The following is a 14,362-nucleotide window of genomic DNA, read 5'->3' on the forward strand; positions in this document are numbered from 1 at the left end:
TAGTAAACAATGCATAGAATCGTATTATCCGATTCCTCCAATTCTGTTATTTTTCCATTTTAATATGTCTTAAGATACCAGTATTAGGGTGAAAAAGATGCCCTTTAAGGGAAAGGTCCTTTGCTTTGATAAACTCATAGCTGTGTAAACTATGCTCAAAGACCAGTTAGGTTTAGTGGTTAAGGCACCAGCCTAGAATCCAGGAGGCAGTGAGTTCTAGTCCCAGTTGTGCAAACTCAAGATGATATTCAAAAGCAGGAAACAACAGTTGGATTTGATTTGCAACTTTGATGAATTGAAACTTGATCTGTTGCTGTCTGATGCAAAGAAAAAAGTGTTTGGTTTGAAAACTAAAGATCTGCCCGAAAAGATGGAAAAAGAATACAAATATATGAAATTGTGAGATAATGGAATTGATGAATTATGGACTGGACTTTCTTAGCAAGAGGAATAGCATGCCATCAAGAATTATTCAATAATGGATGTTGCAGAGGTATTTACAACAAAGACTTACGAACTTTGGAAATAAGATGCAATTGTTGAGGAAGTTTCCTATTAAGAACCTAAGGAAAAGTTTAATTATTAAGAATCAAATGAGGGTGTTTGATCCTGGACTGATCAGAGCTTATTGGGGGTGGTTTGTGGTAAATAAAAAAGAGTGTAGACTTCCAAAGGGTAAATTACAACAAATTATTAACAGATGTCTATGGAGATTCTCAGTCATCCAGGTCATAGTTGTCCCAAAGGTGCTTTTTCAAGAGGCAACTGGACTTTCTTGTTCTTTGAAGCTGAAGCAGCTTCTTGGAGAAGCGAAACGTCTTCAAAGAAAAACAAAAAAAGTCTAGTGGCCTCTTGAAAAAGCACCTTTGGGACTGTTAACAGAGCCTTTTGAATTTTAACTTCGCTGTTGTTTAACCTGTTAACTATTTTTTCTTTCATTTATGTAATGTCATAAAAGTCAATTGGGTTGCAAATAGATGTAGCAGCTTATAAATTTTGGACCTGCTTTGCAAGTTGGGAAGCTATCACTGTTGCAATAGTGTTCAATTGGGGGGGCGGGGGGCGGGGGGGTGTAATATGTTTTTGACTTTTGTGTTTTTATTCAGTTTTTTAAAAAAAGTTTTTGTCCAGTTTTGTCTTCTCTCTGCTTACTTTTCTTCTCTTGGCTTTTGTATTTCAATCTTTTGAATAAAACAAAATAATTTTTAAAAAAGCAGTTCACTATAGGTATTATATACGAAGTATTTAGAACTACAGGTAATCCTAGATTGAGTCCAACATTTCTGTTACTAAGTGAAACATTTGTTAAGTGAGTTTGCTCCATTTTATGACCTTTCTTGCCACAACTGTTAAGTGCATCATGACAGTTGTTAAATTAGACACACTGTTGTTAAGTGAATCTCGCTTTCCCATTGACTTTGCTTGTCAGAAAGTCACGAAAGGAATCACATGACCCCGGGACACTGCAACAGTCATGTGACAGTTGTCAAGCTTCCAAATATAAATCACGTGACCATGGGGATGCTTATAACCAGTGAAAACTGGTTATAAGTCACTTTTTTCAGTGCCACTGTACTTTTGAACTGTCACTAAATGAACTGTTGTAAACCGAGGATACAACACACTTTCATTCGATCATTCATAGAACAGCCCCTCTACTTTGATTAAAAAGATAAGACGATACTTAAAACAGTTTTAGTGATCCATTATTACAGGAAGAATTGCTGTTTTTGAAAAATAGAGCCACAATTAATTTATACTTCAGTCACTCCTTTTTCCTATAATATCACAATCATACTGGCAGCATTAAAAATTAACTGTTAACACGAGAGTTTAAAATCACAACATTATGCCCACAATATTGAATTCCCAGTTTATTTCTTAAATTAGTTCCAATATACAACTTAGAAATTATATCAGGACTAATGAATATTTACATGTGTTTTTTGTTCCAGCATTTATTCAGTATAAAAATAGGTGTACATATAGATTTCCAATTATACCTAAATTTACAGTTCATGAAGCTGTCTCAATAGCAGCCTGCCAATAGTTGTCAAATAAAATAAAAATAAATAAAAGTTTATCTCAAGAAATGGATAGCTTTAAAAATTAATTTGGCAAAGATCTGCCTTTTCCTGATCATCTTCCAGCAACTGATCTGATCTGTGATATCCCTTTCTTATCTATCTTATCCACATAAATACGAAAGAAAAATAAGAAAAAACCCAGATCTTTCCTTCCTGCAGAGCCTTCCCCCCTTAAAGGCAAATGAGCAGAATTGCACAACACCACTGCTCCCAAGGTCAGCTTCCCATGATGCTACAATCAGTAACAATACACATCTGCCCTAGAATGTGGTTTAAAAGATGCCAAACTAATTCAAACTATTCGTAATGCAACTTCTGGAACAACTTTACTACAACTGCTTGCTAAGAAATTGAAGGCAGGTTGAGGCACTCAGCAAAATGAAGTGATCAAAGACGCTGCCAGTTGAGTGGTCTGACAGAAAATTAAAATCTTCCCATGTAAGAATTTCATGGAAACAAATGCTATTTTCCGATTTGTTTTTTCTCCTTAACCAAGAGGGCACAAGAAAGAATTCTTTACCCTACTATTGGAATGGCCTCCGACAGTGAACAAACTACCTCAACCTAGCTTCACTCTTCGAAGGTGTGAAGGAAGTCAGGCAGGAAAGATCTGCTGCATAAGCGGATGCTGCCTGCTGTTCCATACAGTTTTTAGATGCATTTAAAACATTTTAATCCTCATTTTCAATATAAAATGTCTACCCCAATCAGATCATTTACCATTTCCTTACTTTTACAGCATCCATAAACCAAGCTTTAGCCTATAGAAGTGTTTGTTCGTATGTAGCATCTTCAACTATTGTAAACAAAATCACAGAGAAAAAAAATTCAAATGATACATTTACACATATACAAACATCGATATTATACATCACTCTCCAGCCAGGTTGCACACTGACCTGAATCTCAAATCATCAATTGAACCATGAATTATTATAGCTCACTGACAGCTGTTGCAGTCAACTGATACAACAACCCAAATCCAGCTAAGGAATGTTAACCTGAGACACCCTACTACTAAAGATATTCAATGTAAACTGATGCATCAGGCAATGTCAATGTACCATGTCGTTAGAGAAACAAAACAGCTACCTGTGACTTCCTGTAATGCCTCAAGAGATGATAATTATTTGCTAAAAGAATTCAAGGTATACTTGTATTTCAAGGAGTGAGCCACAACGTGGCAAGCTAGATTCAAGAGGATGAACTACACCTCAAACTCTGCATCCTAACACACAGTAGTGTTGTGTTGCTTTATGTTTTGTCATCAGTTGCAAGAGAATCCAAGTGGATCACAATTTTTCAATAATCCAGTTGAGCTGTTTTGGTAATATTCGAACAACATATAATACTGGTTCTGGTAAAAATGAAGATAGTTGAGTTAGTTATTTTCTTTTACTGTGCAACCGCATTTTCTTCTTCAACGTTATAATTGAAGATGTGTAACCAAAGGTGAGAGTGTTGAGGATCTGTACTCTCAAAATAAAATTGCTGAGGGTGTTTCATTTCATTTCCATGAATGAGCTCAGGATTTCAGAGACATATGTATGTGTGTGTACACATGCACCCGCACTCATATGATCTCAAAAATAAAATGTTGCATTAGTATATAAATCATATACTACAAAACCTAGAATAAATAATATAACTTTTCCTATCTATAAATCAGCATTACTTAATCTATCTACCGCTAACGATGTTTATTAACCAACTTCTAATGAAAAGGGGCTATTAATTCCCACGCAGTTTCTTCATGATAGGGCTGTCAGGGGTAGCATTGGTAAATATGCTTCCAACTAGAACGTGAGTTCCCCATAGATTATGCCGAATAACTTTACAGCAGCCTAGATCTTCCACAAGAAATCCTAACTGGTGATAGCGTTCATCAGTTTCAAAGAGGGTGTTGTTCGTGTAAGGGCCAAAGAACTGAAAGGAGAGAAAAAGAATGAAACATTGCGTATTATAACAGTTGATTTGATTAAATTCCTGCTTAAGTAAATACATGTACTTTTTATTTCTATGAGGCATTATCTGAATGAATTTATGTGCAATTATTATCGGCAATATTATGCTCTTAATTTCCACATTAACAAAACAGATCTAATGAATCAACAATATGTTGCAAAGACTGCCACAGCCCATTCTAGAAAAGGGATCTGTAAATACAGTCGACATCCACTATAGGAGAAAAAGTTTTGTCATCTAGTAAAGCAGGGGTGTCAAACTCGGGGCCCACAGGCCAGATGCGTCATGTGCTGGCCATACCCACGTCCAGTTTAGTGAAGGGGGAAAAAAAGTCACAATATGTCATGTGATGACACTGCTGACGACACGAGTTTGACACCCCTGTAGTAAAGGAACACAAAATATTTTAGCCTTTTTTCCTTCTACGTGATTCAGTTTTATCCACGGAAAAGTCATCCTGCATAATGACTGACAAAATATAAAGAAGAAGGATAGAAAAGTATCTCAATTGATTACAATCGCGTGACCATGGAGGCGTTGGGACAGCCAGAACTCTGAAGGTTGGTCATTAAGTTCCACTTATTCAGCACCACCAGAACTTTGAATGGTCATTAATGAGAACTGCCTGTACCTCAAAAGGCTCTTGTATCACTAAGTATGAAACAGAAAGAACTATGTGCAACACCTCGAGCTCCTATGATAGATAGGAAATACCATGCCAATACACTTATTAAACAAAAACAATTTAGTCCTTTAATGGCAACCAGCAAGAAAAAAGAACTGATGGAGGATTTATACTCTACTGCTACTTTGCCTAAGTCTGAGAATGATACTCCTCTCCTCATTATATTTTAACATAAATACTTACTGCTAATCCTGATGTTGGATCAATGAAGTCTGCCCAGTAGCCTTCAGAAGACAAAGCGTAGCAAATTTCCTTAGCACCGCTGATAAACTAAGAAGAGAGAAAATAGAAAAATGCAAAATAGACTTTCTCCATCAAGCACAAATTCACTTCAAAATCAAAGAGCAAATGCTCAGAACTTCAGCTGATCAACTTGAATAACTTTACTAACAGGATTAACACTATTAAGCTATATCGGGATCATGTAAAGTCTATAAGGACGTGTTGATGCTAGTCAATAAAGAGTTAATACTTCACAGGGTCTGTGTAATATGATTGCTTTCATTGCTCACTTGAATTGTAATGTTAACTTTGTTCTCTTAATTTCACAGCATCTAAAATTAAAATGAAATAACCACACAGCATCTACTTTTCTCATGTTAATCTATTTTTTTTGCCTTGATAAGAAAATAAAAAAGCTAGTGCAATTTTAAGTTTAAAAGCTAGTAAGGAAACTTTCCAAACCCTTGTCAAGTAAATTAAATTGAATGAATGAATGAATGAATAAATAAATAAATTTCAGAGTACATGAAGAAGTAATATCTTACTCCAAAGTATATTGTATCAATTCAGAGAACCCAAAACCAAAGGGACCTATAACTATGTAGGAAAAAGGGATGTTTTTTCCAAACCCCAAAGAATATCTAATGTAAAATATTATGGTAAAATTTAGCAGTGGCTTGAGCCATTTGCAATGAACATGATTAAGGCTCATACATCTATGATTAATTTTTGCACTATGGTGCATGATATATTGAAATTAAGCCTAATAAAAAGAACACTTAGGAACATATACTTCAGGAAAAGCTGACTATATCTAGATAGGTTTCAAATACATGAATGGTTTATTAAACCAAATACATGTGCATTGCAAAAACTCAAAATCAAATCTCTACAGAAAATGTTCAGTTTTGTCTAACCCAGTAAAGTACAAGTTGTCAGTTTTAGAACAAGCTAGTATTTTAAATTCAGAAATAAATCATTGTTTCCCAGTTGAAATGTATGGGAAATTATACTAATTAAGGCGTAACTTGTTTTCAATGCTTCTCTCTCTCTCTTTTTTTGCAACATCTTCAAAAAATCAATACCTTATTATCTCATATTAAGTTCAAATACATTTAAATCAGTGGTGGGTTGCTCCTGGTTCGGTCCGGTTCTTGTGAACCGGTAGTAACGATGGCGGGAGGCTCCGCCCACCTGGCCAGACGTCATCACGGACGATCTGCGCATGCACAGAAGCTTCTGCACATGTGCAGAAGCGTGCGTGCGCTCCCATTACAAACCGGTAGCTGAGGTAAGTAGAACCCACCCCTGATTTAAACTGACACTCAAGTAAAGTGCAAGATAAAAAAAAAAACCTGAATAATCTTACTCTGAATCTTCTGCTACATGTTAAAGATGGAATATTCTTCCTGGCTTTATCAAACTACTTACAATCCATAAAATTATCAAGAATTCTAAATTGTTTCAAGCATGATGATAGCTAGAAATTTATCATAGAACAATAGAAGGAGCAATCTGTAGCTATTGTCCCCAACACACTGTGACTGTGTGTTACCTAGCCAATATACAAACTATGTATGTATATTCAAAGGAAGTTGAAGAAGCGTTTTAAGCAGTAATTAAGAATACAATTCCTTTTATTATTCCTATAATTACTATGAATATTAAATCTAAAGTTATATTATTCCACTATAAAAAAAGACTTGTACTCAATATTTATACAAGTTGAAAAACAGTAGTTTTCAACAAAGACATACACAAGCTACATATATGCAGTATTTTTATATTTAACTCTCTTGGTTCATTTTAATATTTAATTCATCAATTTTCAAACTATAAATTATACAGTAAAGTATTCTTGCTTTGCTCACGTGGAATCACTAAGGCTATGCAACTCATTCAGACAGAAATTCTCCTCCTAAGTGAGCCACTCTTCTGAATCCATTATCTAGAAGCCAGAAATCAGCTCCAAATGCTTTAAAATGAAATTAAAGCATCTATTTCTAGTGGTTAACTACAAGCTATTGTTTCATTACAATTATTCAGAAATGGAAACATCACCCTCAAAATGTGAACTTTTAACTAGACATGTTCAGTAAATAACATTTTATGGAGAATACCAGCAGTAAATACTGACATCTGTTGGAACTTAATTACTGACTGCTTAAAGCCAAAGTGGTTAAAAGGGAGCCTGGAAAAAGGAATGACCTCTAGTGGCAATTTTGCAAACGGCCAGAGCTAAATGTAGTTTTTATTTAAGCAAGTACCAACAAGCTTTCAGATGAAACCCTTAATTTACTATGCAGAATGAAAAACATTAGAATGTCATCATGTCATGCTAAGAATGAGTATGCATAAAATTTTTAAGATTAGTACTTTCTTGTGAAAAATAATAGTGACTTATTTATAAAGTTAACAATTATGTGTAGATGGATATGGGTACTGAGGTGTATGTGTGTGTGTGTGTGTGTGTGTATATGTGTGTGTGTGTGTGTGTGTGTATCTATCTATCTATCTATCTATCTATCTATCTATCTATCTATCTCTATTTTCTTACTTCTTCGTAGGATTTATGTGTGTTTTTCCTCTAGCCAGGTTTTTCCTACGTAACCAAGGTTTTTCTGCAGCCCTAGCTGCAGCGGATGTGATTCTACTGAGCTAGGGCTGCAGAAAAACCTTGGTTACGTAGAAAAAACCTGGCTAGAGGAAAAACATATATATATAAAATATATGGTTAACAGTTTAAAAAAATATGCCTCTTCAGAACTGAATTTGATTTTTGATGACTGTGGACATATAATAATAATAATAATAATAATTTTATTTCTATACCGCCCTTCTCCCGAAGGACTCAGGGCGGTGTACAGCCTGTTTAAAAACACAAACAAAACAACAATATAAAATTTAAAATAATTAAATAAAGTGGCTCAGATTTAAAACCCCAATAAATTTAAATATCCCAATTTAAAAACTATTGTGTTGCTAGTCCGGCCTGGCGGAATAATAGGGTCTTCAGTGCGCAGCGAAACGCCCGGAGGTCGGAGATCTTACGAATTTCCGGGGGCAGTTCATTCCACAGGGCTGGGGCTCCCACAGAGAAGGCCCTCCCCCTGGGCGCCGCCAGTCGACATAACATAACATATCTAGGTACTTCTTTTTGGCTTCTACAATTTAATAAAATCTCTGTTTTTTCAAATATGCTTTAATTTGTAAATAATGCTTTACATTTTTAGAGTACACTGAGTTAGGAATGTATGCATATATTTGGGGACTCACATATAAAACACACACACACAGAGTGGAAAGTAATTACATCAGATCATCCTAAACCAATGTGACTTACGTTTTCAATGAGACCTTCTCGCTCATTTTCTACCTCTTCACTCCACCCAGTCATATCATTTACAGTTTTTTGCGTTACCGTTAGTACTGTTATATTATTGGAAACAACATCTGGAAACATTGACTCAAAATCTATAAAAAATAAGATATAAATATTTTAAATAACGTTTCCATGGTTATATTTCTACACTATTTGCCAAGTGTCCAAAATGTGGTCATGTGACTATGGGGTGTGTGTGTAACCATCTTAATTAGCTTTTTTTTGAGGGGGGGGGAGGTTCGGTTGTAACTTTGGTTGCTAAGAAACCCATTGTAAATTGAGGATTACCTGTACCTCTAGCAACCAAGAAGAGACATTTGCTCTCTAAAGGCCTATTCTTTAAAAGGTGCACTAAATGCTTTGCTCATATAGAAAACTGGTCTAGGATTAAAAAGAAGGCAACAGGAAGTTAATTCAAAGGTAAAACTGATTCGAATGTACTGAAACCCCAAGAAAATTAACCAAATTACCATGCTAGATGGAAACCATTACTTAAACTGTCAATCTGTGCGTGTTTTTTCTTCAAGCTACAATTTTATACACTCTTTTTTAACAATTAACATTGTGGAGGGATGGGGGTGGGTGGGAAACCCATACCTTTGCGCAACAGTTCTGGGCATGCTTGTATCGCACATTCTACTTTGGCAGTTTCAAAGTAACTTTTGGCATCGGCAATGTCTTGTTTATGAACAGCATTATTACCCTGAAAAAAAAAAGATAAATTTTGAACCTAATGCATACTACTGACTAGAAAATATTTATTTTAGTTTTTTATTCCAGTTGTTGGAATTCTAAGGTTGTGCAAAAAATACATTATTTAACTTCTAGGCATGTGAAGCACATCTGAATTCTTGTCAGGCTTCAAGGCACTGCAGTAACATACCAGTGACAGTCCATCTATACAGAGTTTCAATTTTTTATGATTTTTATGCTTTCATGATTTTGTAATATTTTTTCTTAACTGTCCAGACTCCAAGACTGCATATACATTTTGTAAAATAAACAAACACTAACCCATAAAACACATTAAGCATTTTTAAAAAAACAAACCATAAAGGGATTTCTGCTCTTGGAATGATAGTTTGGTGTGACTGTTTAATATTGATTTTTCAAATTCTGCTTCAAAAACTTGTGATGCATTCCCCAGCGAAAGGAAGGAGACTAAAAAAAAGGGATCTTCGCCCATCTCTACTTTTCCTATAATGTACAGATAAAGGGAGTCATTCTAGCATAATCACTAATTTTTGGTAGAATAGATATAGTAACAATAATTTTTGGTAGTTCCACGGTACCTCAGCATTTATCGTTAATTGGTTCTGAGAGATACGATGAGTACCAAAAATGTTGAATACCAAACAAACTTTTCCCATAAGGAATAATATTGTAAGTCACAATGAAGCCCACAACAAGAAGTTCTAGTTTGTGCGTTGAGTACAAACAAACAATGAGTACTGGGATAAAATTTTCATGTCAGAATGTGTTGAGCACCAAATTTGGTGAGTTTCAAAGCAGTTGAAAACCAAGGTACCACTGTATAGCAATGAAAACCAACAGATGATGACAAAAATAAAAATAAACTAGGGCAAGTATTTTAAATCCTCCCCAGTATATTGAAGCTACCAAAGGGCAGGTATTCTCTCAAATTTGACGTTCACAAGTCTTAAAGTTGCCAAGTTTGGAGAGCCCTGTCTCAAAGTTTGGAAACAACTGGTGATACAGTTGGGAAACAACTGGTGATCTACAAGTAGCATGTTGACTTTGATTTTGGTGTTCTTGCAACATATCCCCAAAATGGGGGAAGACAGAAAAATAATTTCTTCTCTTCCCAAACCCAGATCTCTTATGAAAGTTTCGTGATATCACTGTAGCCAATTCTGATTATGCATACTGTATGTAGTATGTCATGCTTAATGAGCAAAACTACTTATATATTGCAAAAGTTTTTTATTTTGATTAAGATCTAGATCTAGGTTGCAGTCTTATATAGCAGAAAGAAGCTGGTGGGAACATCTAAAATTCCACAACAGTAAGGACTGCCAGCTGATTTATTTTTTTTAGATCAACCAAGGCACATATATCTCCAAAAGGATGGGATCAGTTTTGGCATTGACAGTCAGAATATACTGGTATATATTCTAAAACGGAGTCTAACAATCATCTGTTCAGATTTTTTTTCTCAATAAGTTTTAGAACAATCTACAAATATTATTTTCTATCAGAAAAACTCTTGTTCTTTTTGCTTTATAATTGTTACATTTACTACTGCATATAATTACTGATATGGATTTTGGCTTCCTGTCCCCATTCCCTTCAGTAGACAACATGGTCATCATGACTTCTGTTGGCTTTTGTGAACAGATAAGTATTTATTATTCAGAAAATTAGATTTTAGCCAGTGAGACACATTTAAAAAATAAGAAGGCTGAAAAACTTCCAAATGATAAATTGTGATCAAAGTGAATCCACTAGAAAGTAACTTCTTGACTTGTATGTGAACTCTGAGAGGTATATCTGGTCTAGCAATTGCCACGTGGATGATAAATTACTGTGCAAGTTGAACTCTACATTAAAGATGCATCTAGGACTTCTTGTGCCATCCACCCAAGGAAGCAGTGAACACATTTCTAGATTTGAATCTCACCTTCCCAGGAGACTTGTACACTTACCTGGAACTCGTTGACATACTGGGCCATCACAAATTCATGCCTTTCACTTGCCAAGGGTTCTATTAATAGATCAGGTATTTTTTTATGAACTTGTCTCGTCTTCTGAAGTGCTGTCCCACTTAGGTGACAGTCGAAACCTATATTACCAGGTAGCTGAAATCTTTGGTCCTGAGGGCCAAAAGGTCCCATCACTTCATCTGGCCACACAGTTTTTGGACCTAAGAAAAAAAATTACGTTTGCATCACTGTAAAGCACCCACATACAGAATTTGTTTTCAGCAGTAAAGGACATTGCTTTTTGAAAGTTGCTGCTTAAAAGTGGAAGTGTATATACGTCAATAGAAGCTGAAAAAGTGTGTCCCATTGATTTCAGTGGAAGTTAGTTCTGAGTAAATGCTTGTAAATGCTTTTAGCCTAACTTAGTTAGGCTAAAAGTACCAAAAGACACAGATTAATTAAAATATATACAATGCCAGTTTGGTGTAGTGGTTAAGGCATCAGGCTAGAGTCCAGAGGACCATGAATTTGAATGTCGCCTTGGGCACAAAACCACCTGGATGATCTTGGGCCAGTCACTTTTTCTCGGTCTTAGGAAGGAGGCAATGGCAAACCACATCTAAAAAAAAAACCCTTGTTAAGAAAACTGCAGGGATTTGTGCAGATGGTTTCTGAGAAACAGACATGATGGAATGAAGGGGAAAAAAAGATTTTCTATAATTATCATTAATGTGAGAAAATTGGAATTTTCCTTACATATGTCAGGAGGTGCAGCAGCAACAGAAGGCTCATCTGAGCCAGAGGATCCTGCTGTGGAAAAAGTCTTGGGAGTTATAACCCTTCTAACCAAAGAATAAAATCCTGGCAGGTATGTCACCACTCTAGCTCTGTTACAAAGTACCTAAAGGGGACACAAAGAAAATTGAAGGCAGCACAGGTTGTGTATGAAAACTATGACTTAGCACATACAGTATTGTTCCACAACAGCTGGTACAGGCATGGAACATGTTACAATGAGGTTGTGATTGAATCGGCTCCCAGTGGATTAGAGAGGCAATGGAGGAAATTTCCTCCTGGCTGCTCCACTGAAGCCACCACATTTGCAGTACTCTGGATGAGGAGATCATTACATATATGATGGAAATGAATGTAATGACACACTTCTCAGATTTAACAAACCTTTGGGAAGAAGGGACATCAGCAAGGATTCATCATCCTTGAATTTTGCTTGTTAGTTTCTTGTATTAGCAATTAAAGGAAATACTTGAAATGTATTAATAAAAATCAACATTTTAGATGTGGAGTTTTACACAAGATTTACCAAACAATTAGTATATCTAAGTATATACTAAATTATATTAAAGCTATAGGTAGCTTTATAGGTAGTCCTCGTTTAGCAACCATAAATGGAACTGGCAACTGGGTCATTAAGTGAAATGGTTGCCAAGTGAAACAGCGATGGTCCTTATGATGTTACTTCAGCTTTCCTTTGCTTTACAGAGCTGTAAAAGTCATAAAAGTGAGGACTGATGGTAAAGTTATTTTCCATCACCGTCATAACTATGAATAGTCGCTGAACAAGGCAGTTGTTAAGCATGGAATATTTGTACATGAAAATAATGGAATTATCTGCAAACAAAGGATAATAAATAAAATACGTATGTATGCATTATGCCAGTTCTTCCTCTAGCAAAGTTATTAAATAGGATAGGCGACAAGTTAGTTAAACTGGTTTATCTGGAGACAGCACATTTTTTATTACTAAACTGGCAGGCCACTTTATAAGTTGATTATAGTGTTCTCCCATTCTTTATACTGGCAGAAAGTTTAACCCAGCCTCCTGCATACCTTGATCAAACATATTCCTAAACTCAAAAGTCTGATAAGAGCAAGGCCAGAAAATTATTAGGACACAAGCTAATGGAAACACATCTTGTTTTTCTTCTTTAATCTGAACATGAACTGAACTAATAAGGCTCAGATGACTGGTACCACCTCAGTGTAGTTTACTGTAATGACAAATACTGATCATCTGGCTGACAATCAAGTAAAGTTCTAATCTTATTACCACCATATTATTTCTATTTATGTATTTGTCAATGGAACTTTAGTCACATTTTATTTTTTAATTAAAACATGTGGGTGGAAGATTACACCACAATGTATGCTTTTGATTGCCATATAAAATAAAGGGGTTTTTAAATAAAGGGGGAAAAAGGCTGTAGTAAAACAAGACTTATTTTTTCCCCATCATCAAGAGTGGGCAGCTATATTAATACAGAGGATGGTAATTATTTGTAGATGCCATCATGAAGAAAAACAGTATTAACAATTTTACGCATTGCTTTCTTATTATACTTGAGAGCTCTGAATCAAAAACAATGTATGACATTTTTATAATAGGTATGTTAAAAACATACTAATTCCAATCCTATATATAATAACTTTGTATTGTGTCTTCATTGTTACTGATCTCACAAAAGATTTTTTTTTTAAAAAAAAATCCTTACACACAAGTATACCTATCTGGTATGATAAAAATTAATTATACTACTTACAGTTGCCATTTCCATGCTTTTCTTCGTTTAAAGAAAACCTGTAACAGAGACTTACATAGAAGAATGGGCCTGAAATGCAATTTAGTAATCATGAAGAGTATTATATAGTAAAAATAAGTTATTCCATTGAAAGATGATTAAATCTGAGCAGCCTTCATCAGCATGAGGTTGTTTACTATAATAATAGAGAAGGAAGGCACATTAAGATTTCATTTGGATCCAATAGGGCAGGATACAACTCCTAGTTGTGAGATATTTCATTATTCCCTTGAACATCTTACAAACAGGATCAAGGTTGTTTTATTCTTCCTTTTCAATATTAGCACTACTATTCTGAGAACAGGTTTCATGGTTTATACTGTTATGGTCAAACAATATATTTTAAATTGGCAATTTGAGTGATGATGTACATAATTACTGAGAAAGAGGTCATCTAGAATAGTCAAATGAGGTTCCTTCATAGCTTGTATCATCTTTTCAAATTTATTTTTGTTAATCAAATGTATATAGCTGCCCATCTCACAGGAAGTGATTCATCCTTTATCTGTATTTATCCTTTTCTCCTCTTACTATGGCCTTTCCCAATCTGAGTCTTTACGTATACCTGAGAAGAGCTCCAATCAATCACCAGGTTGAAGAAAGGACTCACAAGAGAAAGTTAATAATATCAAAAGGACTAGAATGGTCCAAAATGCTTTAATATACTTATATTGCCCAGAGTCATTTGGTAGAGAGATGGGCAGCATACACATTTAATAAAAATAAAATACTTAGAAGCAGATAAGCCTCCTTTTAACAAT

The 14,362-nt window shown here is 35.1% G+C and overlaps 1 protein-coding gene across 4 annotated transcripts in view; it reads right to left on the reverse strand.

Annotated features, from left to right (window-relative positions):
- Positions 1–1,861: 1,861 nt before the first annotated feature.
- The window catches only part of MMADHC (metabolism of cobalamin associated D), a 14,773-nt gene continuing 2,272 nt past the window's right edge, over positions 1,862–14,362 (reverse strand). For 2 of the 4 annotated variants that reach the window (XM_034424937.2, XM_034424945.3), the window contains exons 2-8: positions 13,563–13,600; positions 11,761–11,905; positions 11,008–11,225; positions 8,939–9,044; positions 8,303–8,433; positions 4,921–5,007; positions 1,862–4,013 (exon numbers count right to left, since the gene is read on the reverse strand). In XM_034424937.2, coding sequence (XP_034280828.2) covers positions 3,819–4,013; positions 4,921–5,007; positions 8,303–8,433; positions 8,939–9,044; positions 11,008–11,225; positions 11,761–11,905; positions 13,563–13,577 — 897 coding nt within the window. In that variant the 5' untranslated portion in view covers positions 13,578–13,600 and the 3' untranslated portion in view covers positions 1,862–3,818. Of the gene's footprint in view, positions 4,014–4,920; positions 5,008–8,302; positions 8,434–8,938; positions 9,045–11,007; positions 11,226–11,760; positions 11,906–13,562; positions 13,632–14,362 lie in introns of all 4 variants that reach the window. The other 2 variants (XM_087881845.1, XM_087881846.1) reach the window with 1 other exon arrangement.

Source organism: Pantherophis guttatus, chromosome 1 (assembly GCF_059756535.1).
Source record: "Pantherophis guttatus breed Tessera chromosome 1, ASM5975653v1, whole genome shotgun sequence".
NCBI classification, from domain to species: domain Eukaryota; kingdom Metazoa; phylum Chordata; class Lepidosauria; order Squamata; family Colubridae; genus Pantherophis; species Pantherophis guttatus.